The sequence below is a fragment of the Cervus canadensis genome, chromosome 23 (genome assembly GCF_019320065.1).
Source record: "Cervus canadensis isolate Bull #8, Minnesota chromosome 23, ASM1932006v1, whole genome shotgun sequence".
Lineage (NCBI taxonomy): Eukaryota > Metazoa > Chordata > Mammalia > Artiodactyla > Cervidae > Cervus > Cervus canadensis.
Window position 1 is genome coordinate 56,670,332 of NC_057408.1, and position 24,952 is coordinate 56,695,283.

The 24,952-nt window shown below is 48.8% G+C and overlaps 1 protein-coding gene across 6 annotated transcripts in view; it reads right to left on the reverse strand.

Moving 5' to 3' along the window:
• Nucleotides 1–308: 308 nt before the first annotated feature.
• Nucleotides 309–24,952, reverse strand: part of PIEZO2 (piezo type mechanosensitive ion channel component 2) — a 240,735-nt gene continuing 216,091 nt past the window's right edge. For 3 of the 6 annotated variants that reach the window (XM_043444481.1, XM_043444480.1, XM_043444479.1), the window contains 17 exons: nt 22,129–22,296; nt 19,446–19,775; nt 18,936–19,194; nt 17,314–17,496; nt 16,193–16,445; nt 15,020–15,152; nt 13,842–13,989; nt 13,536–13,750; nt 12,640–12,798; nt 11,750–11,897; nt 10,127–10,315; nt 9,745–9,837; nt 8,146–8,318; nt 5,825–5,953; nt 4,379–4,458; nt 3,175–3,358; nt 309–1,816 (listed from right to left, as the gene is read on the reverse strand). In XM_043444481.1, the coding sequence (XP_043300416.1) occupies nt 1,564–1,816; nt 3,175–3,358; nt 4,379–4,458; nt 5,825–5,953; nt 8,146–8,318; nt 9,745–9,837; nt 10,127–10,315; nt 11,750–11,897; nt 12,640–12,798; nt 13,536–13,750; nt 13,842–13,989; nt 15,020–15,152; nt 16,193–16,445; nt 17,314–17,496; nt 18,936–19,194; nt 19,446–19,775; nt 22,129–22,296 (3,097 nt within the window). In that variant the 3' untranslated portion in view covers nt 309–1,563. Of the gene's footprint in view, nt 1,817–3,174; nt 3,359–4,378; nt 4,459–5,824; nt 5,954–8,145; nt 8,319–9,744; nt 9,838–10,126; nt 10,316–11,749; nt 11,898–12,639; nt 12,799–13,535; nt 13,751–13,841; nt 13,990–15,019; nt 15,153–16,192; nt 16,446–17,313; nt 17,497–18,935; nt 19,195–19,445; nt 19,776–22,128; nt 22,297–24,952 lie in introns of those variants that run through there. The other 3 variants (XM_043444482.1, XM_043444483.1, XR_006265021.1) reach the window with 2 other exon arrangements.

Here is a 24,952-nt window from a genome sequence, read left to right on the forward strand (position 1 = left end):
AGTGGTCCGGGAGGTTCCAGGCATTCACAGCTGAGGTGCAGGTCTGCACTGATTTTCCAGAAGACACTGGGCATCGTTTGAACTCTGATATGTTTTAAAAGCTCTGTATTCACTGTAATGGTTTCCTCCTGGGAAGGTTATTTTTTACCAGTCGTTTCTGCTTTTTTTAATCCCCTTGAGCACACACATGAGAAAACCGACAATACAGCCAACCCACCAGAAGTGGGTTCTTAGCTCTGGGCACACAGTACAGAAGAGTCGCTTCTCCTATTTCATGCAACAAGGCAGAAGGAAGAGTATTCTTAAAGTGACTTTGCAGGATGTGCTTTATTCTCAATCAGTCCCGAACCCAAACTACAGAGGGTCAATTATTTGGGACATATTCTAGTCCATTCAATGATTCTTCTCAGAAACTGTCCTTTAATATGGAATGAAAACTACATGTCAATCATCAATTTTTCATGCTACATTGTTATTTCATGAAGACGTTGTATGACCCATAATAATAATTTAAGAAAAGGCCGTTTGTTTATTTCCCCAAGCTCAATATACATATTTCTTTCATAATTATGAACTTAAAAAAACCCGTCTCAGATGTAAAAATGTGAATTGGAATATGTAAACTCGTTGAGAGACCTGAAAAACAGGGGAAAAAACGTCACATACTGGAAAAACCACTGCTGTGAGTCATGGAAATGGGAGGAAGCGTGGGGGTTGGGGGGGCAGAGGGGAGCTCAGACCTCAGTCAGCAAAGGTTACAGCGTCCAAGGACCCCACCTCCACTGGGTGGCATCTCTGTCTGTCTCCTGGGTCGGGATTTCAGGGGAGCAGGAACTCTCTGGAACCAGAAGAGCCACCAGCTGGGCCTCGGCAACACTGCATCCATGTCTTTGTTTTGCTGCTTTTTTTTTTTTTTTCCTGAGAAGTCACTGGTGTTGAATGGAAAGATTTCGTATTACTCTTCAGTTAAGGTAAGGCAGTAAGTGTCACTAAGGTTATCTTTTTGCTTAGAATGAGGCTTATCCTTCCACTGGCGTCACCATGGGTCACCGGCCCCTCCTTCTTTCCCCCTAGAAGTGGATGTAGGGGTTTCAGCCCCCACTCTGCTGCATATTTGGGGTGCAGGCCCCTGGCCCCTCCCCACAGCAGCGTCCCCTTGGCAGCCGAGCACCGGGCATGGCGTTGCGATGACCGGGTATCTCCAGGAGGGCACCGTTCACCCAGGAGAAGGTCTCTCCTTCCTCCTCCTGCTGTTCTGTGTCTCTGAGGACCAGACCTGTCAACAACTCCTCCACACAGTCAATCAGGATGCGAGGCACCGTGGACGGCCACAGGCGAGCAGCCCCCGACTTCAGAGGAACGGAATTAACACAAAGGATGTTTCAACAGCGCCTTGGCTCGTAGCTCTGGGGGCAAAAGGGAGCCCAGCCCTTCTGCTCCCGTCAGCACAGAGACTGTTTCTGCCGAACTGGAAATGCTTAGCTCGCAGGACAAGATTGTGCTTTTCTTCTTTTCTTTGGAAAATCCCCACGTTAACTCGGCTCGTGGTCTGTGGCCAGGGTGTCAGTTTGTTTTCTCCCTGGTCCATTTGATCATGGTTTCTGGTGACCGGTACAGGAATATTAATTTGGCATAGAGATCCTCCTCCAGCTCCAACTCCCCCGTCTCCCGGACTAAAAAAATGTCTGTGCACAACTTCAGAATCCGATCCACGTTGGGAAGTTCTTCAAACATGATGGAGTGAGAAATCCCGCTGAAGAATTCCCGGACAAACTTCCCGATCACCAGCACCACGGAAGCGTAGAGGCCCATGATACTAGGGGAAAAAAGATGAAGAAAAAGAGGTAGAAATAGTATCTAGCAGTTCAGTTCAGTTCAATTCAGTCACTCAGTTTTGTCCGACTCTTTAAATATGGTTAATAGAAACACACACACACACGAGAAAACATAATAACACTTTCCCTCAAATGCCACAGAAGATGTGATAGACTTACCAAAGCTTAAATTATTCCACTTTGGTGAAAACATTGACTTTTTTGCTAATGAAAAAGGTAATGCATGCTTTCTCTCTCTTTTCTAAAATTACACATTATAGAATTGTTGGACTTGAAAAATGAAAGTCCTTTGAAATCTCACCTTCTGGAAACAAGCAGTGTTAATAGTTTCACGTATGAACTTCTGGTGGTTTTACTGCATATGTTATATGCATAAGCTACATAGTGTGCATGAGTGCTCAGTTGTATCCAACTCGCTGAGACCCTATGGACTATAGCCCTCCAGGCTCCTCTGTCCATGGGATTCTCCAGGCAAGAATACTGGAGTGGGTTGCCATTTCCTTCTCCAGGGGATCTTCCCCACCAAGGGCTCGAACCAGTCTCTCTTGGCAAGCAGATTCTTTACCACTGAGCCAGCTGAGGAAGCTACATAATATATGTGGTAGAAATGCAATTGTATCATACACACTTTCTGTATTGAGAACTTTTCCCTGCCTTTCACAGAGATTCGTGTTTATAATAAAATTCCTAAGAGACAATGATTTTTTAAGAGGCTCTTTCTAGGAAGTGGAAAACCTTAGTGTCCTGTCAGGGGTGCCTGTTAGAGGATTGAAGCATCAGAAGGTGGAGAAGTGGTAACATCAGGCACGTCCCAAATTGATTTCTGACTGACTCTCATCTGCTAAGGTCAGAAGGCAACATCAGCAGAAAAGAGAGAACTCAATCCCAATTTCTAGATTAAACCCCAAATTGCACCGAACTGTGTGGTAGCAGGAAGGAATAGTTAAAAAGCTGGAGATACGACAAATATGGCTTCAGGTCCTGTGTTTGGTGGAAGGACTACCCAAGGCATTTTTTACTTCTCTGGGACTCTGGTTCCTCATTTTTTAAAACAAAGTTCCCTGTGACAAACCATAATGGAAAAGAATATGAAAAAGAAATACATATACCTGTACAACTAAGTCAGTTTGCTGTACAGTAGCTATTAACACAACACTGTAAATCAACTATACTTCAATAAAATTTTAAAAATATAATATGAAGAGCCAAGGATCTGTGAATTCTAATAACACAGATATAGAATCTGAGAATTCTAGGAAGATAAAAGACGTCCGTCCTCAGCTTGGTGTGGTGCAGAAGGGGCCCTGTCATGACCATCGATTGCAAAACGGCTCCTTACCCGTAGCCGGCCAGGAACCCCAGGCTGGGGGGGCTGACCTTGTCGTTGAAGACCACCAGCTCCAGGGCCTGCGCTTCCTGGTTGTAGATTCTGTTCCCAGTCAAGTTGAGAACCCACCACTCACTGTTTGAGTTAGTTGAATTGTCTCTGGACAAAATGATCGTGATGTTCATGAAATTATTTTCTGGAGAAGGAGAAACATGAAATCTGGTCAGCAGGAATGTTTAAGGATTTAATGGACACAGCAGTTCCAGGATGGCACAAGATGGTTGGTACCCATGGCGCTGGGTCCCAGGATGAGTGCACAGGGGCATTGTTGACTCTGTGAGGAAAAGGAGTGGTGGGCCTGGCGGGGGAGGGTCTCTCTTTTTCTCCAAGAGGCCAGTCCTGCTGCTACATGAGACAGCAACCACATCACAGGGAGAAGGGAACCCCATTACTGGAACATCTTTGCTGACAAGTCCCAACAACTAACTAGACATTTAAAAACCGCAATAACTGACTTGTGATGGAATTGACGGACTCCTTCCTGTTAGCCCTGTTTATTGAGCATCTTCCAGGAAGAAGGTGCTCCAGGAGGTGCTCAGGGATCACCCAGTCGCATGCAGCCTGGCCCAGTGGGAAAGGCCACCTCCACAAGTACAGTTTATGGGCATGTGGCAACCACCACAGCACCTGTACCAACAAGGTCTGTGAGCCTGGGGAGACCGCTTCTGGTCGGCTTCCCAGAGGAAGTGACCTCTGAGCTGAGTTTTGCTGGGTGAGAACTTTAATAGATGGAGCCCGACTACTGGCACTCAATCACCCTTGGGCTGAATCACGTCCATTTCCTGCCATCTTTTTATTGTTTTTATCATGGGGCCTTTGGCATTAACACTGTAGGAGGCAATTTTCTGCCAAAGATGTGTTTGCTAATAGAAGCAAGTAAATAGGTTCTGATAAATCAGTTAACCTGTCACTCAACATGGATTTCAGTCAATCAAGTTCTATATTGATGAAGAAAGGAAGATGAACATGCCCCGGGTGGGTGAGTGATCCCTTCTTGCTGGTGGACACAGCCTGGAGCCTTAGGCGTCTTGTGAACCATGTCACATGAGAAAGAAACCTGGCAAGGAGCTTGATAGAGGCTGAAAGGGCAAACTATAGACGTTGATTGAAAGAAAAGATTAAGAACCATTCTGAAGTGATTCCTTCTCATTCTTACCAGATAAGAGCTGCTTTATGGGTTTGGAGTTAGAGTCACTGGGTGCTTTCACGTAGTACGGGTAAATCCTTTCTATGGTCCTGGGAATTAAGAAGAAAAAAAAAAAGAAGTAATTAAGTTCTAGCTGTTTTGCGTGCTCAGTTGCTTCGACCCCATGGACCATAACCCACCAGACACCTCTGTCCATGGGATTTTCCAGGCAAGAATACTGGAGTGGGTTGCCATTTCCTTCTCCAGGGAATCTTCCTGACCCAGGAATCAAACCTACATCTCCTGAGTCTTCTGCATTGGCAGACAGATTCTTTACCACTGCATCACCATGGATGATGATTTTTTTTTTTTTTTGCTACTTTCAACCTCATTTCAAACAAATAATGGTGAGAGTCTTCCTATAATTATGCAATGTTCAGTCATCATAGTGTATGTGTATTTTACATAATGTAAATACACGTAGTGTCCATTAAAATCAAAAGTCTCCAAATCTGAATAAATTCACCAGGTTCTAACCAGATGTTCAGGCCACCTTTGTACCAAGCTAGTTAATGGCTTAAAAATGGCTACACAGATTTTTCCACACCTGTGACTTTTCTGAAGCAAGGGGCTATCTTTCTTGCTAAGATCCGCCCACTCTTCCAATTTTAATTTTCAGGATTTCAAAATTCCGTATAGCGGAATGGGCTGCTGCAGCTGATATGAGGATGCGGGTGTAGGGAACAGAGGACTGGAACCCGAGCCCTCAGCCCACAGTTGCTCCATCTCTCTAGGTTGCTTTCTCATCTGGGAAGCGATGGGGAGAGCCTGACGGTTCTCAGGGGCCCTTGGTGTTCAGTGTCTGACATGGGGTCCTTTCAGAATCATGTCTGAGGGTTGCATGGTGGTGGTTCTCACCCTCAGCGCTTTGACATGGGTTGGGGCAGACAAAGGGGGACAGACGGGATGGAGCTGGGCACTGGGCAGTTTAGGATCAGCAGCAGTTGTTTGCTCCTGCTGGTTCTGACATGAGACTCTAACATCACAGCTTAGGTGTTTGGAGTGCAGTGTTATGTGACAGGAGAATATATAAAGATATAACTTCTCCCCCTCAAATTTCCTTCTGCCCCCTTGCCTTCTCCTCACTCCCCTCCATTAGCCAGGCATTCAGTGCCCCAGAAGCAGGGGTGATGGTAGAAAAGGGTCTCCAGAGGTCTCTCCTTGGTGATTACGCCAGGTGGGAGCAAGGTCTGTCACCTGGAGAAGAGTTCTGTCCTCCCCAGACTCGCGGCGGGGAGGGAGTGGGCAGAGAGCAGGTGGGGCTTTGATGCAGCCCGTCGGGGGTTCTCAGCACAGGCTCACTCGAGTCACCCGAGTGAGCAGGTTGAGTTTCTGGCCCACCCATGTTTGCAGAGGAGACTCTGCACCAGACACACACGCCTACTGTCACTGTGTTAACAACGATGACCAACTCACACAGGCGTCCTGGAACTTTCTGTGTCGCCGCCGGCTATCATTTTAGCAATATTCTCTCGTGTCGTGTTTTTAAGAGGGAAAGAAAGTTTATCTGTTGCTATTTCTGCTTTTGCACCCAGACTCATGTTTCTGTGAAAGAAAAAAGAAGAGGTCAAGGTCACTGGTTATTCACAAATCTACAGGTGAGATTAAAACTCCTGAAATACTCCTCTCACCAAGTTTCACTGGGTCCACAGTTGTCAACCCCCACCTCTCTGTTCACCTCAGCTGGGCATCCAGCCTCTCAGACAGCCAAGAAGGCTACAAGCACCTTCAACACAGACCACAGGTGAGGAGGAAGAGTGTGGGGACCCAAAGAGACAGGGATCTGAGCATCTAATAGGGCTCTGAGGCACTTTATATTAGCCCAGCGATGTTAGTCTCCATGAGGACTCACAGAATCCAGACTTTAAACAGAATATTCACAATGAGATGTCACCTCACATCTATCAGAATGGCCATGATGGCCATCGCTAAAGAGACAAGAGACAGCAAGTTTTGGTGAGGATGTGGGGAGAAGGGAACACTTTTGCACTGTTGGTGGGAATGGAAACTGGTGTAGCCACTGTGGGAAACAGTTTGGTGATTCCTCAAAAAACTAAAAATAGAACTACTATAGGAGCAATCCCACTTCTGGGTATTTTTCCAAAGCAAATGAAAACACTAACTTGAAAACATATCTGTACCATCATGTTCACTGCAGCATTTACAATAGTCAAAACACAGAAGCAACGCATGCGTCCAGATAAATGAATAAAGAAGATATGACACATACACATGATGGAATATTATTCAGGAATAAAAAGAATGAAATCTTACTCTTTGTGACAACATAGATGAATCTTGATGGCATTAGGCTAAGTGAAATAAGTCAGATAAAGACAAATACTGTATAATCTCATTTGTATGTGGAATCTAGAAATAAAACCACAAAACCTGAACTCATAGATACAGAGAACGAATTGGTGGTTCCCAGAGATGGTGGTGGTGGTGAATGAAATGGATTATTTCATTTCAGGAATGAAAGGAAGTTAAAGGGAATGAATTTTCAGTTATAACATAATTAAGTCCTGGTTAGGTAATAAATAACATGGTGACTATTTTTAATAAAACACCACTGCATATTTGAAAGTTGCTAAGGGTAGATCTTAAAAGTTCTCATCACAGGAGAAAATGGTTGGTAACCATGTGGTGAGTGTTCATTAGACACTGTGGTGCCCATTTTGAAAAGTACATAAATATCAAATCACCATGTTGCTCCCTTGCAACTAGAACAATGCCACATGTCCATTATCTCAATTAAAAACAGAATGTTCAATCAGAAATTGGTTTTTAATTTTGGGGGGTGGCTCTTCAAAGGAAGGGCTAAGAAGTGCATTTTTGCCAACACTGAATTCCATGTGGGGAGTTTGGGACATTTAAAAGGAGAAAATAAGATTAAAGGAGGTCTTTAAAGTCTCAGCAGCCCTCTCCAAAATCCTTCTTTACTATTTCCCTCTGAATTCAGATTCCAGAAGGCTTTCTTCTTTACCTATCATGGTTCTCTCTTAATTCCAGCCAAGAAGCTAGTATTGTGCACCCAACAAGCCTACTCCACGCCTGCCTGGAGTCCTGAGAGAAACAAAGCTCATCAGCCAAGGTGCTGGGTCAGGCCTCCAAGCAGCCCCACGGACACGTTGGGCTTTGGATGTGAGAACTTTTCCTGAGATAAGTGATGTGGTGGCCACAGGCTGGCCAGAGGCTCATGTTGTGGAGGGGGGGGGAGTGTAGGAATATCCCTGCTCTCCCCCTCTGGACCTACCCAAGGGGCTCCCCCAGCTCAGGCTTGGAGAGAAGAGCCACAGGGGCTGCCCAGCGCTCGGGGCGGCAAGGGAGACTCAGGGTTCCAGGGGCTACAGGTGCTGTGTTATGAGACCAAACCCCAAGCTCAGGGAAATCTCATGCATCACCCAACTCAGTTTCATTTTATGAGTCATGACTCTATTTATTTTCTCTCCACCTCTCTCTTTTGCTCACAGACCTCACTGTCAGCGGCTTTAGAGCTAAAGTTAGTAGAAAAAGGAAAACTGAGACGTTCTTGCTGGGCCAATGAGTCTCAGGCAAATCACTGTTTAATAACACACAAAAACATTAGCTGTGGCATTGAATGGATGTTACCCAAGAAGTAACATGAACCCAGATCCACGTTAACCTGAGGTTTCTAACCTCCCACGCCTCCCACCCCCACCCCAAGTTCAGGTTGGGGAAAAGGGGGAAATTATGCACGGAAATCCAGTAACTACCTCTGAATACTCCATGAAAAAACAACAGAGAAGCTACTATTGGGGTCCTTGAGTTCGTGTATCATTTTCTGCTTACTGGGAGGGCTGATGGTCCATAAAGAATTTGAGTTTCCTTCCAGTTCTGCAACTGTTATGTCTTCTTTTTCATAATTTTCCAGAAATTGCATAGCACCCTGTATGCACACAAACACAGCTGCATAAATAGACCACACCCCTGAGGACATGCAAGAAGGTGACTACCCTTCCCTGTATCTGGCTTTGCAGAGGGATTTTCGTCCCAATGGGGTGCCTGGTGTGTGCTGGCGCTAAGAGCTCCAGTCACATCACCAGACCCCAGTGGTGGTGCTGCTACTCCCATGCGCATGGGTGCTGGGCAGATTCAGTCATGCCCAACTCTGCAACCCTATGGACTGTAGCCTGCCAGCCCCCTCTGTCCATGGGTTCTCCAGGCAAGACTACTGGAGTGGGTTGCCATGCCCTCCTCCAGGGGATCTTTCTGATCCAGTGATTGAACCCATGTCTCTTACATGTCCTGCATTGTTGCGGGCGGGGGGTTCTTTACCACTAGTGCCACCTGGGAAGGCCCCCTCCCCACAAGGCCATGGAATCACTCCAATCAAACAGTACAGAAAAATCAGATGATTTAATGTCATCTTTCCCTTCCCACTAAAAAAAGAAATGTATCAACTATTGGGGAACATCCCTCTCATAAGAGAGACAAATTTAATCCGCCCTGGACATCTGGGCCCTTCCTCACAGCTGTGTATTCCTCAAGACTAGCGCTGACAGTGGGCATTACAGGCCAATCATTTTACAATGGGGAAAAGCATCTGTTTGCCTAATCACTGTACTTAAATGAAAAGTATAATTTGTAAAGCTGATTTCAACCATGAAGAGTCATGCTGTCATATTATTAAAAGCATGGAATGCAGAGAGAAGGATGACATCAGCCACAATTCCACCACCAGAACTTGATTCCCGTTCTATACAGTTAAGGATGCATGTCTTAATTTTTTAAATCAATTTTAAAATAATAGCATCCTTTTAAATCTCTTTCATTTTGAGAAATTTTCACACCATGAAATCATACTCATAATTATCATCTTATTAGAAAGGAATTTGCTTGGAAAATCTGCCATAATTGATTCGTTCAGTCCTACTTGTTGAATCCCCAAGCTGCCTAGTTCTTATGAATGTGGAGGATGTTGTCACAAGCAGGCACCTGCCTGGGGCTTCTCCCATATCCTGAATGACTTTCTTAGGATAGACTCCTGCAGGAGACCTCCCAGTCAAAGGGATCAATATCCACCACGATTTTAAAACTTTAGAGATTTTAAAAGGATCAGCACCTGTTGTGCTTAACATGAAGATTCTCTGAATTAGAATTATGTTTATTATCACTTATGTCCAATAATACAGACGCAACATCTTAGGTGATCAAAGTGGCCAGTGGCCAGGAACCTGCAGTGTAACAACTGATCATCCCTAGGAAGTCCTGCCCTCCAGCTCAGGTCGTGGCCAAGTGGTGACTAAGGTGACGACAGTCAGCTGGCCAAGGTGACCGCTGTTCACAGAGACCAACTCCATGCATCTACTTACAGTGTCCTTAGTAAAAGCTTTAGTGAATTTACTAAACATTGTCTGGTCCATAACTTTCAGCTGGCTTTGCTGGGCACTCATTGTGAAAATAGGCTGGAAAACAAAGACACATGGGACAGTTAATATTTGAAATTCCTTCTGTGCATCCTGGGTTCTGAGAACAATATTAGACCGTGTATTACCCACAGCCAGTGCAGAGCTCTCTCTTCCCTGTCTCCTGCACCTTAGCTCACATATTTGCAGAACTATCAATATTCAGACAGGAGATGGGGGTCCACCGAACCTCAGTAAGTCATCCGGGTGGTGGTCAGGGAGAGGGCCGTGCTGTGTAAGGACCCACAGTGGGGCGGGGGATTGGAGACCCGGAGTGGGGCATGGTTACCTGGTACCCGCCCAGGGTGATTGTGACTGAGACGTCCAGGGGCTGGTTGATGACCCCGGCGACAGATTTGACCAGAGACATGAAGAGCAGCGGGAACCAGACGATGCAGATGAGCAGCACGATGATCATGCCCCCCATCCCGTACTTGACCACCTTCTTCTTCTTCTGCCCCCGGGGCTGTGGGTACCTCTGCAACGGGAAGGTGGCACACTCAGGTGGTGTCCCCAGGAAGGGCAGGCACTATGACCCCAAAGTCTGCCCAGGACTGAGTCCTGAATCTGTTCAGAATGCATCCAGACCCAGCCCTGGAACAAGGGAGGCAGTGATGCTGGGCTGTGAGGAGCCTGCTCTGTGACCCCAACAGGGTCCATTAGGGTCTGAGTGGTGTTTTCCTTAAAAGGACTCTGTGGGTTTGCTGGAGGCAGACCTGTGGACCAAGGGACCAAAGCTTCTGCTGAATAAACCTCTGGTTTTAAAGGATCAGGTGGGAGAAAGACATTTTACTTTAAATTCCTGAATATTCGAAACTGTGCCTTTCAAGGGGCTCCTCCCCTCCCTTGGCGGGTGGAAAACATTTTAACTTCGTTCGTGACACATGTTGTCAGGACCACACTGTCCAAGCTGGAATCACCTCCATCTGCTGCATCAAGGGCTCCCCAGCCCGGAGCTCAGCCTGCAGGCGAGTGGGGGGCTCAGCTCCGCCATGTGTCGTGGAGGCTGCTCGGGTCTACACGCCTATTCCATACTTAGATGCTGCTTCTACAGGACCTGTGTTCTTTAACGGGTGCTCTGGAGGCTGGACTACATACATATGATAAACTTTTGAAAAATTCCTTGAATAACCATGCCATTGTTCAGTCGCTAAGTCACGTCCGATTCTTTGCGACCCCCATGGACTGCAGCACATCAGGCTTCCCTGTCCTTCACCATCTCCCAGAGTTTGCCCAAGTTCATGTCCACTGAGTTGATGATGCCATCCAACCATCTCATCCTCTGCTGCCCTCTTCACTTTCTGCCTTCAGTCTTTCCCAGCATCAGGGTCTTTTCCAGTCAGTCGGCTGTTCGCATCATGGCCAAAGTATTGGAGCTTCAGCTTCAGCATCAGTCCTTCCAGTGAGTATTCAGGGCTGATTTCCTTTAGGATTGATGGAATCACGATTCCATCCACATCTAAACCTTAATATCCAACCTAGTAGAATAAGCAGATATTTTCACTTTAATTTCCTTTGCACAAAGAGGTTGCCTCCTCTGTCCCTCATCGAAGAGTGACTCAGGGTGAACCTGAGTCTCAGACACCTGGACCACTTTCCTCCAGCACATCTCACCCCCTCCTGCTCCCAGATGAGCCATTTTAGACTGACTGTGTGGTCTAGCACCGTGTCACCTCTTCTCACAACAACCACAAGCATCTGCCAGAAAAATCATCTGGAGGCTCTTCTCGCTATGGCAGCGGCAGGTCCAGATTCCTAACTCCAGCAGGGTAAAGTCAATGGGGCGTTCATAGGTCCTGGTGGGTTCTGCCTCATTTACTGGGCCACAAAACTTGCAGAAGGTCCTATCAATCTTATAACCGGCCTGTATCTAAAAGACACAAATACGGCTGAGGCACTGCTATTGGCTTACTTTTTCCGACTCCCGCCAACACTTGAGGATGAAGATGTGAGCATAGATGTCCTCCACACAGATCCAGCTGGACAGGCTCAGGGTCGTGTCTGTCCACACCCAGTCCATCACAGCCCTCAGCTCCGTCAGGAAAGGGACAAGGCGGAACCTGTAGAAACCAAGTCTTGTTAGAAGGATAGCTGTGGGCTGGCCCCATCACCGGACAATCTTGCAGGCTCATGGAGGTCTGGACTGTCAGCCCTGACAACTCAGAAAAATTCTCAAGGTCACTGTTACTATAAAAATTCAACATGGAGTACAACTGCTTTTCATTATCAGTGTGTTAAGGAATGGTATTTGCCTTTCCTTTTTTTCTGGCTGATGGTCTTAAAAAACCGGAATTCCTTTTATAAATACATTTGAAAGTGTCTTCAATTTCTTTCATTAAGTCTTATAGTTTTCTTTGTAAAAATCTTTAATTTCTTCGGCTAAATTTATCTTGAAGTATTTTATTATTTTTGACGCTCTTGTGAATGGGAGTGTGCTGTTTGCTCAGCTGCTCAGTCGTGTCTGACTCTTTGCGATCCTATGGACTGAAGCTCGCCAGGTTCCTCTGTCCATGGGATTCTCCAGGCACAAATACTGGAGTGGGTTGCCCTGCACTCCTCCAGGGGATCTTCCCAACCCAGGGATCGAACCCATGTCTCTTACATCTCCCACACTGCGGGGCGAGTTCTTTACCACTAGTTCCACTTGCGAAGGCTCCCCTCCCCCCATGGCCACAGAATCACTCCCATCCCTGGAGGCTCAGATGGTAAAGAATCTGCCTCCCACTGCACCTCCCCATACCCCTACTGCCCCCGGATCCCCCACACCCTGTGCATGGCCAGGATGGCACCGAGCGCCCTCACCCCTGGAACAGGAAGAGGTTGACGTAGTTGTAACTCTTGGTGAGGAAGTTGCCGAGGACCCGAGTAGGGTAGCCGCAGCGGATCTGGTAGGCGGACAGCCCAAAGTACACACACTTGACGAAATACCACAGCTGCGCGACCAGGTTCTGGCTGAACTTCCTGGGAGAGAAAACAGAAAAGTGCAGGGTGGGATGCTCTTATGGTACAGAAGGACACCAGTTTAGGGTGAGAGAAAAGCCTAATCGACCCTCTGGCTTCTAAAGGCAGGTCCTTATCACAGACGTCTCAGCCGCATCTGGTTGGCAGGAGTCATTCCTAAGCTAATGACATCCTTCAAAGCTGGGAGGGCAGTGTGGTCACCCGAAGAATGCCTCCAGATCTCACCCAAAGATGGGCATGTCCTCACCCCCAGAACCTGGGGACATGTGACATTCCTCGGCCAAGAGGACTTGACAGACATGCTAGGGTTGGGGACCTGGAGGTCAGGAAGAAGAGTTGCTGCCCGGGGGCCCCCACGAGCAGGCCTTAGCCGGACAGCCTTGCTCGGTTGTAGGCAGGAGGAGACGCGGCAGGGAAGAGATGCAGGGTTTGGAGAAGGAGGAGGAGACCCCAGGCATCTCTGAAGCTGGAAGAGGTCAAGAGATGGATTCTCTGGGGACTCTCCAGAAAGGACCGTCGCCCCGCCCACATCGTAATTTCAGTCCAGTGAGGCCTGGGTCTGCCCCCTGGCCTGCAGAGCTGTAAGGCAATGCACTTGCATTGTGTTAAACCCTGACTTGCAGTGGTACTATTAACCCCTACCCTCTCCTTCCCTATGGGCTTATCCTTACAAAACATTTCCTTCCCCGACGGGGTGCAGGAAAATGGCCCCACAGCTCCAGTTTCCAAGGCCTCACCTCTCGGTCACGCCAGGCAGGATGAAGAACATCCAGAAGTGAATCCCAAACACCAGGATGACCTGGAAGATGACCTTTCCCAGGACGGTCTTCCTGAGGTAGAGTGCCCGATCCACCACCATGGTCCCAAACTGAATGAGCACCATCACCAGGAAGGGCCCCGGCACCTGATCCTCGGACAGCGAGGACGTGATGTCGGCCGCGGCTGAGTGTTTCTGGGGAGGAGACCGTAGGTTCAGGCCTGGACGCACCCGCAGGACAGCATCGCTCATCCCCGGGGTGCGGTGGCCTCGGTCCCCCACCTACCCCGAAGGCCCAGAAGCCGAAGACAATGATGACGAAGTCCACGGTGTCCGCCAGGAACATAAGCACATACACATCGGTGACAGCGCTGTAGTCAGGGTGGATGAGGTCGTAGAAGAACTGCCTGATGGGCACGTAGAGCTGCAGGGTCCTATGGGACAGATACCCAGTGTAGGGTGGGTGGAAATGCAGGACCTGCCAGAGACCCCATCATTCCACCCTCTGCTGCTATCCTCCACAGCTCCCCCACCCCTGCTCCAGGCTCAGGACACTCCACTGGGGGCAGAGGCCCCTGCTCTGACACAGACTCTGAGCAAGTTCATGGCTTCTCTCCTGAAGCATAACGGAGTGGTAGCCCCGGAAACGAGGGGCTGGTTTGTGCCCTGACTCAGTTACTCGCCACCTGTGAGACTTGGATCCTACTACTGAGCCCCGTGTACTTTCATCTCCTCTTCTGTAAAAGGTGTAACGAGACCCGAGGGCCTGGGCTGTGGTGAGAGTGACAGGACCTCCTGGTCCTGCTGGGCCCCGGTAGATGCCAGGAGCCCTGCTCCTCCCCTTTCTGCCCTCGTCCCTGGGGCCAGGCATCATCCTGGGCTCTGGGGCTCAGCTTCCTCCATCCCTGTGCCTCCATTCTGGCTGTCTGCCCAGCCTCTGCCCCGCCTCTTCATTGTTCACAATTCAAGACCGTGTCCAGGCGAGCACGGCCCTCGGTCTCAGAGCTCAGGCTCAGGGCCAGCCTTGAGGCACCGGCCCTGTTTTCACTCCCGTCTGCTGCCGGTCTGCCTCCCTGATACCTGGGGAGGGGGCCCTGTGACCTTGGCTGGTGACCTTGGGCTGCACGAGGGACGAACCACTTCTCAAGTGCACCTCGGCTTCCCTCTACAGGGTGAGCATATCTCTGAGAACCTTCTGATTTAACTTCACTGCCTGTCTGGTTGGACTCATTCGTGTGCCTGGAATTATACACCGTGAGCTAGTGTGTTTAGAAGTGCAATGGATATAAAAACGAATCATCCTATTGGAAAGTGATTTTTGAATGCAATATCACGGTGGGGCATTTGGTTCTGCCCAAAGCCAATGACACTTTTGATGGGACAGGTCACTTCTCAAGCATGTCACGTTTGGCTGATGCTGAGGAAGTGTTCCCAGCCCCCAGGTATCCTCACGCACTCACTCACTTCTTTATGGTAAAGGCTTTTGCTTTGATCAAGTGTTCTTGCAGCTTCTCCATGTAAAGTTCCCGTCTGCTCTTCTGCTTGATGCTCACGACGCTGCTTCCTTTCTGGCTGCTGTTCCGGGTGCTCGTGCTGCCTGGAGACAAGAAGGAACCGAGACGCGCCGTGAGCTGTGCGTCTGTTGCAGTAACTATCGTAGAAGCCCGCCACCCCCACGGCAGAGGGACAGTTGGAGGCTGGTTAGAGGGCGGGATGCACATGTGTCTGTAAGAACAGCAGCGGAGAACGTGGGATCTGCAGCCCCCACTCTGGTTCCATAGCCAAAGGCATCTGTGGGCTTTTACACTCACTGCTGGCTCCTTCCTGGGTGGCTGCGGGACCTCTGTCCCAGAAAGAATTAGACTGGGGAGCAGTTTTTCTCCTGCTCGATGGGGTCCCAGGTTTTGGTTGTGGGTTTTCTAGTCTGGGTCCAGAACCATGCCTTTTTTCAGGACCAAATTTCTCTAACTGTAAAACCAACATGAGATGGCCTGCCAGTGTTGGCCAGAAAAAAGATGAATACAGAGGGTCCGGGGAGCTTCAGACAGGAGCGCTGTCAACACAAAAGCGCAGTTACCCCAAGAGGGGCGACCGTAATGCACGCGCGTACTTTCCTGTCACTGGCTGTTTAGTAAGAAATTAGTAACTAGCCTAGGAAATAACTAGCCTAGGCTAGTTAGTAACTAGCTTAGGAAATTAGTAACTAGCCTAGGAATAAGCCAAATGGTTTGGCTTAAAGTTCCTACTGATTAAATCTAAGTGTACTTTCAAAATAAATCATGATGTACAGCACTCTGGGCACACCTGGCAGAATCTCTGCGTATGACTGACAACTATCCTGTGTCTGACACTCACTAGGTACAAGGCAGCATGCTGGTCACTTTTCACCAACACCTGAAATCTTTGTCCTAGGTGGGGGTTGGGGAATTCAGACAGACACCCTAGACAGGGATGTGAGCACCCCAGGCCACACACACGGCTCAGCCAGGATTTGAACTTTGTCTGGTTACAAAGTACATTCATTTCACATCACAGTATCTGCTGCCTTGACAGCACCCAGCTCCCTTGCCCCTGACCCCCTGGCACCAGGGAGTAACTCTACTCAAGATTCCTTACAGCGACACCGTGCAGCAATACCTCTCTTGGACCTATTCGAGGAAAAGCTGGATCCCTGTGATGTCTGGGAGCCGCTGCTGGAGCGCTTCCTCCGGACGGCAGCCGGCTGCTCGGGGAAGGTCACGTGCACCGACTCCACAGACGCAGCCAGGTTGATGGACTTGAGCGAGTCGGAGGAGGCCCTCCTGCCGTGGCCGAGGGATAGCTCGTCGTCTGAGTCCACTTTGTCCGAGCTGCTGTCCACGATGTCGTCTTCGTCCCAGAGGCCATGACACTGAGGAGGCAGGAAAGGGACAGCTCAGCCCACTGTCCAGAGAGAGGCTGGGACTCGGCCCTGTGACATCCAGGCCACCAGCGTGTCCCTCAGGATAGGAAACCACACATCAAACAGGGCGACTGCAGCCAGCAACACTGCTGGACAGTGGAGACTGCTAGGAGAGCACAACCTAAGTGTTCCCAGTAAATGCCGACCAATAGGCAGGTAAGGAACTGGTGGATGTGTTCACTAACCAGATGGGGATCCTTTCACCATATATACGCTTATCAAATCACCACATATACACTTCTGATACCTTACAATTTCACTGGCCAATCATACATCAACAAAGGATCCTTTAGTTAAAGCTATGGTTTTTCCAGTAGTCATGTACGGATGTAAGAAGGCTGAGTGTCAAAGAATTGATACTTTCAAACTGTGTTGCTGGAAAAGACTCTTGAGGGTTCCTTGGACAGCAAGGAGATCAAAACAGTCAATCCTAAAGGAAATCAACTCTGAATATTCATCAGAAGGATTGATGCTGAATCTGAAACTCCAATACTTTGGTCACCTGATGGGAAGAGCCGACTCATTAGAAAAGACCCTGATGGTGGGTTATAGGCCATAGGGTTACCAAGAGTCTGACATGACTAAAGCAACTTAGCATGCACGCATGCATCCCAGAGTAGAAATAGGGGGAAATTTCCCCCGACGGATCACAAACTCCATTATTGAGTACACAGTGTTGAGAAAATGAATGAAATGAATAAAACTGTTAACAAAGGATACAAGAGCACACAGATAGACCTCACCCGTGGCCCCCCAGCCCCTCATGATCCCAGCCCGGGTCCTTGGAAACATCCCAGAGGTGGTGGATGGGCAGTACCTTTAGGATGGAGCGGTGGAAGAAGAGTGCCAGCAGCTGGATGAGGTCATAGAGCACGTAGGCGTCCTTCTTCTCCACCCCAATGATGTTGGGCGGGTGGTAAGGCTTGTCCTTGTTCAGTTCCACATTCTTATTCCAGGGGAAGAACCCAAACTGGAAGAAGTACTTGACCACAATGGCCACCTGCGCAGATGTGAGAAATTAGAATAAATGAAGCCCTTTAAGAGTAGCTCTAGATGAGGAACAGTGATACAAAAATTAAGGGAAAAAGTCTAGTTTTGGTGCTGGGAATGCACATAGCATGTGGAATAATGAATTGTCTTTCCACAGATACTGACTTCAGGACAAGCCCTGAACCACACCTCCAGGGCCTGTGACCACAGACACATCGGGGCCATGGAGGTAACTCCTGACTTGGCTCAAATTACTTCTGCTATTGTCAGGGAATGGGCTAGTTTCTGGGCTTCCCAAGTGGCACCAGTGATAAAGAACCCACTTGTCAATGCAGGAGAAATAAGAGATGTGGGTTTGATCCCTGGGTCGGGAAGGTCCCCTGGAGAAGGCATTGGCAACTCATTTCAGTATTCTTGCCCGGAGAATTCCATGGACAGAGGAGCCTAGAGGGTTACAGTCCATAATGTCGCAGAGTTAGACATGACTGAAGTGACTTAGCACGCATGCAAGGGCTAGTTTGTGCTGATTCCATTAGATACTTATACAAATATTCAGCTATTAAATGAGGTCATTAGGACAAATGTGAACAGCAGGATCTTTATTCTGCAAGTATGGCTTTAGTTTGCAATCTTTAGGAGAAAACTGCACAGATACTATAGACAATTTTCACTTTATTCTGCACTCTTTCCTCTCAGCATTTTATTGCTCACTGGAAGTTCTCCTCAAGAAGAAATAAAAGCGAATGAAACAAAACCTTGCCAGCCCAGGGTGTAAATGTGGAGATGTTTGTAGAGACTGATGCTGAAACACTCCTCCAATGTCTACATCATCAGGATTAATTGCATCCAACTGTGTTTCAAGTGCTTACTGTATTGTTTGATCCAATGTCCACTCACTGACCATGCACCGGCCCTGGCACCGTGCTTGTGTCTGCCTCATACTTACTGTCTTGCTGGTCAATATCACAGGGCAGACACCAGATCTCAAAAGCCTGCCCCACCACTCACCAGCTGGGTAAAGTGAAAGTGTTAATCGCTCAGCTCTGTCTGACTCTTTGCAACCCCATGGACTGTGGCCCCCCAGTCTCCTCTGTCCATGAGATTCTCCAGGCAAGAAAACTGGAGTGGGTAGCCATTTCCTTCTTCAGGCAATCTTCCCCAGCCAGGGATCAAACCTGGGTCTCGTGCATTGCAGGCAGATTCTTGACTGTCTGAGCCACCAGGGAAGCCCATCTTGGGCCAATTATTTAATCTCATAAAGGCTGTTCCTTATTCCTTTTTTACAGAATGATATTAGCTCCTATGTTGTGTGAGGTGTGAGATATGAAAAGGCAACTATAGTTCTCAGCACCAACAACTGCTGGTTATAATCATGTGTTGACCTAAGATGATCCCTCTAACTGACTATGTGAAGCAGGGGTCAGGCAGGTCCACTGGAGGGACGCCTACCTCCGTGTAGACAATGGCCATCATCCAGAAGCGCCTGCTGGGCCGGGGGACAGACAGCATGGCCCAGAGGAAGATGAGGATGGGCAGCACGAGGGTGATCATGGAGGCGGAGACCATGTGGTTGAGGATGATGACAAAGTAGCACACCATCTCGGAGCGGGCCACCAGCGTGTTGTACAGCGCGTAGAAGAGCAGCAGGAAGCGCGGCTGCCCCACGTAGAACTTCTCCGACTCCTCCAGCTCGTCGTCATGGAACATCCTGCCAGAATGCTGGCCTCAGTTCCTCCCCGGCACTGATTCCATGCAGCGAGACCCCGCCCACCCCTCCCTGCTGCCTGGGTCCCCAGGCATCCTGTGCTGTCAACCTCCTGTCGTGTTACAGAGAGAGGGGTGAGCATGCATGTGGTTCTAAATGTCTAGGGGGACCTTTTCCACATGGTCTCTGCACCCAGCAGCCCAGTGGACACTAAGGGTCACTCCCAGCTCCATCGCTGTGGCCACAGCTCTTACTTGTTCAGCAGCAGCTCGCTGGCTGTCAGCTCGTGGGTCAGGGGTGGCAGGATGCTGGCCTCCAGCCGGTCTGAGCGGCTGTCGTCCGGGCTGACCTCCATGTGGGTCTGGCCGGCCGAGTCGTCCCGGGAGTCAAAGGACAGGCGCTCAAAGCTGACAGCCTTGCTGTACGATGGTGGGGCCTCCACGTCGCCGTCCTCCGTCGGGTCCTGTGGGGACTCGGACTCCCGGGCCCCCTCGGGCACCTCCTCATCCTGCTCAGCCTCCACTTCCTCGATGGTCTCCGTGGTCCCCTGGCGCGAGTACAGCATCGTGCACTGCGTGGGCTCGCTGTCAGGAGACACGGAGGGTGCCACCTGGCCTCAGCAACTCCCCCAGCCTCCCGTGGCACCCACAGCCACGCACCCAGGCACGTGGGTGGGGGGATGCCTCCTCACTTCCCACGTTCCATCTGCTTTGTTCCTTCTGGATAATCATGTCTGGGTGCAGAGATGGGGGAAGGGTGCTGGGCGGCAGGTCCTGGGGTGCCAAACCCTCCTGTGTGTAGCTTTTCAGTCCCATCAATGTTCCTAGGCACGGGGCCCACTGTTTATTTCCAGTCAAAACACAGTGAGCACAGCGCACCTCCCAGAGCACAGATTGTAAAGAAAGGTGCCCAGGGAAAGGAGATGTCTCAGCTGGCTGGATCCATAGGTCTTGGCCGAGATGCACTCTACTCTCAACAGAACCCAGACCCTTAAGGGGAGGCCCGGAATGGTGGACCATTGGCAAGATAAAGCCTGCTTCGTCCTTTCTGCTGGCTCCTCCCTGCACTTCCATCCTGTGCCTTTTCTCACTGGTGCCTCTGACACCTGACTGGACGCTCACCATCATCCTTTTCCTGACTCCCCACCACCTGGCACGTGGAAGCCCCACCACCACCCTCTGCCCCAGGGTCTCTCCTGGGGCTGCACCCACCCTCCCCTCTGACTGCCCTCCTGCTTTCTTCTCCCAATGGCTTTGCACTGCCAGCTCCTCTTCCAGCTTCATTTTCCAGGAGCCCCTCTTCCCTGGGCTTCACTCTACTTCTGTGCCCTGTCTTCCCCTTTGCATCTCTCCTCTCCTTCTTCTAACTCTCCCTGATGGGTTCGTGCAAGAAACACTGGAAACGAAAGCACAGCAGCCACAGCCGTGAGATCAAGGCCTGCCTGCTGTTGTGCTGTGTACCTCAACACACCCGGCCCCTAAGAGAGGAGGGAAAGTCACCTGGACATGCCGAGTGTACGGGGTGTGCAGTGATCATCTGCTAGGCTCTGAGACGGTGCTGCTCCCCAGATGGCATGTGTGAGCATCTGGGGTCATATCACTGAGCTGCTCAAAGGTGCAGACTGATTTCTCTTGTCATGGTCACTGGTGCACACATGTGAATGAATGAATGCATCTGGCTGAGCCCTGAGGCTAAAGAGCCAGACTTGCATGAGCTCTTGTTCCTAATTGGGGGTGTTCAGGGCCCCAGGGCTTTGGCCCTACATGTGCCTACAGCAAATTAGGCTCTCAGAATGCCAAGACAATGGCTTTTGGCTAAGACTTACCTTGATTAGACATGGCCATGAAACTGACTGGTCATCCAGTTTTCCGACCACTGGAGCCAGCCCCACAACAGGTTCTAACTTCCAGAGGGACTATAACCTATCACAGGCATGCTCTGTATGGGTTTTGATGAGGTCTGGCCCCAAAGGGATTCAGGTAAATCCTGGTACGTTCAGGAATCAGCAGATTGGAATGGCATAGCATGTGCCCACCAGAGGACATCTTAAATGGCCGTGGCATTCCCTGAAACACTGGGTGCCAGCCTCCTGCAGCTCTGAACGTGCATACGTACATAGCTGCTGGCAACAGAGACCTAACACTGCCTGACTTGACAACACTGCCCTTAGTTTCAGATTGGGTTATTTGGGTGGTTGTTTGGTGTCAGGATAAGCACAATACAGCTTGTGCTTCTGTGCTCCTATTGACTTTTCAAAGAAGAGCTTTTGGATTTTAAGTAAGTGATTTCATTTCTATGCATGATTATAGTTTTTATTGTGGGATTTAACGAGAAAGCATAAGCCCAAAGTAATCTTTCCCAAGCCAAACAAGTTAAGGTCTCCCAAAGTAATATACTCTACTGCATAATAATATTATTTTAAAAACAACAGTTGAATATATTCTAACTTTCATGTCAGTTGGGCATGTAGCATGTGGACAGATTCATTCTGTATTGACCAAACGTGACTGCATACAGGATTTGGGATTATCTCCTACTGTGTGGATCTTTGAACAAAATTATGAGAAAGTTTCCTACTCTTCCTGATCCACTTCTCCCTGTGAGGACTGCCTACTGGCACCCTCAACCAAGGAGGAAACATGCTTGCTCCTTTGGAAATAGAAAGTGTGAAATACTTACAAAATGGAAGACAATGTTTATAGTAGGATTTTTTAAGAAACTCCTAACAGACAAAAAGCAAACAGCAGTTAGTTGAATAGAACACTATCCTGGGAACGACCAGTTGTGTCCCAGGAAGGATGCTGGTTATGCTTTCATTAGTCATGCACCTTCTTAAGACAAAAGTGAACGAAAACACACAGGTCACAATAACTCCTCTGTGCAATGACACGGGAAGGGGTTGACACGGTCACGGACAAAGCATGCACGGGTGAGCACCTGGAGGCTAAGCTGGTGCTCTCGGCTGACGAGGAGGACACATCCATGCTGAGCATTTTACGGAGCCCGGGCCGAGCGCGCTCACTCGTTTTAGGCACAGTTTCTGGTCCATCTAAATCATCAAGGGTGGACTGCCTTGAGAACAGCATGGTTGCTTCCGTGTAGCAGCTAGCAGCGCAAACAGTTACAGAGACACAGTGTTAAAACAGCGCCAGAAACAGGAGTCACACATGTCAGAGACCCAGAGACCGCCATGCAGCAGACCACACGCCACTCCAGCACCACGGACAGCGGCCACCGCAGCGGGGCTCCAGGACAGAGAAGGGAAGATGAGACAGGGGAGCACTGGGCTGAGAACAGAACTGATTGATGAAGGATGAACTGTCGCTCTCTGGGTGGGACAGGCAACTAGAATAATGACAAGTCCGGACCTGTCTCTCACAGAGCAAAATTCATCTTTACAATTGTACGGCTGAGGTTTTTTTTTTCAATGACAGGAAATATAGTTTATTCAGAGCCCCCCTTCCCCAATCCTGAGTTCAGTTCTTAAGCAGAAACACCTGCTCAAGTAAAATTTATATAAAAATGCCATTTGAAAAACATGGTTTCCAAAAGAAAAGAAGGAAGCTCAGGATTGACTGCAACAAACTGAATTTTCCACCCCATTTTCTGAGTGATATTCAGTTGAGCCAAACTGGATGGCTTGGAGAAGAGATGCTGGTTTGATATGCAACTGGATATAAACCAACATCGAAAAGAAAAGAAAAGAAATGGTACAAAGGCAACAACATAGGAAGTCCAGCAGTGGCAGGGCCATTTTGTCTGTTAACTGTTCATTGAGCCTAATGAGTGGTTTTTCTCTGTGATCACATGCTAGGTCTTGGCAGATGTCAGCAGGGTGAGATCCCACACTGGCTGAATCCTCAATGCCTGTCACTCGACAGTCAGGGAGGAAACTGAGGCAGATTCAGGGCTGAGCTGCTACTGGGTGATCTCAGTAGCAGCCCACAGCTCAGATGGAGGCATGATGGCAGTTCACATGCGAAGTTTAACCCCAGAGAGGCACATCCCCTGAAGCTCTTGACATTGAGGCTCCCAGGGCACTGACTTCCAGCCTGAGAGTGAGTGACCCAGCTGACCCTTCATCATATGGACACTGATTTACTGGATGAACATCAGCCTCATGTGACTGCACCTGGGGACCTGCTGTGTGCCAGCCGCACAGTAGGCACCCTTAGTCAGTGACCGTGGGGCAGAAATGGAAACCATTCAAGACAATGGAGTGACCTCTGGGGTCCCCTCTAGGGGTGGGGAATTTGAGGCACTCATGGCACTGCTGAAGGGCTTTCAGGTTCTCAGAACCTTAGCAGTCCCTACCCCCGAGTGCTCTGCGGGAGAACACCCTGACTGCATGTCACAGCCACATGGCCAAGACAGGACCCAGCAATGGGAGAGGAGACAAGGTGAGCAACCTAATGGTCTCTAATAAGGATTTTAAAGAACACCCCTGACTCCTTTCGATGTCAACTCATCCTGAACAAGAAGAGGAGATTGGTGAGATGAAGTAGAAACATAGTGGACATTGACTACCTGCTGGATTTTAGATAAATCCTTCCCCACTCTTCTGGGTCTCAGTCTCATCATTTATGAGATGGGGATCTGGATCTCTGAGCTTCTGTATTGTTTCATATTTTCAGAGGTGGATCCCCCAGCCTTTGGGGAGTTTGCAGCAGAAAGAGGCCGTGCACCCTGACCTGCCCGATTTTCTGTGCAGAATCAGTGCTCTGACCACAAAGTCCTCTTTACCTTGTTAATTCTTGGGTGATTTCTGCCACCATGCAGCCTGCCCTCAGACCCCACACTACTGGGTTATTTGCAGTGGATTAACTTGTCGTCCAAGCCAGGACAGTTTTAAAACTGAGAGGGAAGAGCAGGAGCTTTACAAAAACAGGTGACAAATCTAATTGATGTCCTCAGGTCACTTGGAGCCGCCCCAGGGGCACAGAGCACACATTCCAAATAATAAACACTCTGAATGTATCTAGGAATGTTCCTTGGAATGTCACCAATGTTTCCTGAAGGAACTTCAATTTATTTTATGGGAAGGTAGCAGATATCTGATTTCATAAAACAACCATTTTTTTACATCTGGATTTGAAGGAAATCGTGACTGTTCCAATAAGTCAAAAGGAAGATAAGCACATTAGTTAGGTTCCTACCCCAACCCCCTCTACTGTCTGCTGAAGGGAAAAGTGGGTGAGATGGGGCAGGTGGGACAACTCCTTGCAAGCTGGGTCCTTAAGGGGCTGGGCTACATAGAGCATGTGGGTCCCCATGTCCCTGTTGGGAGTGACGCTACCTGCCCCAGGGCACCTGTGTGGTGACGGCAAATGTCCACACTGGGGTCCCTCCCAGAGAAGACCACTGCCTCGTCAGAAATCAGTGTGACTTCTCATGGACTCTATTGCAGACACACAAATGTTTGGAGATTTGAAAGGTTCCTAAACAAAAAAAAAGTGGAAGTTTTCCTTGGCCTTTAAGAAGAGGGCAAATATGTTCACTCAGTTACTAAGGGCATAAATGACCTATACGGTGTCTCCCTTTTCTTTACGTTACAAATAATGAGTAAAAGGACATTAAAAATAATTGTAAAGGTATTGGTTTTCTATTAATAAATTTATCGATGGATTGACCATTTAAAAATGTTGGAATATTTTGACAGTCTTTGTTAAAAGGCAACCAATGAATTTTAATATCCCCCACCTCACAGCTTTTGACTATGGGTGCAGATTTGTTAACTTGGATCAGATTTAAAGGCAGTTAC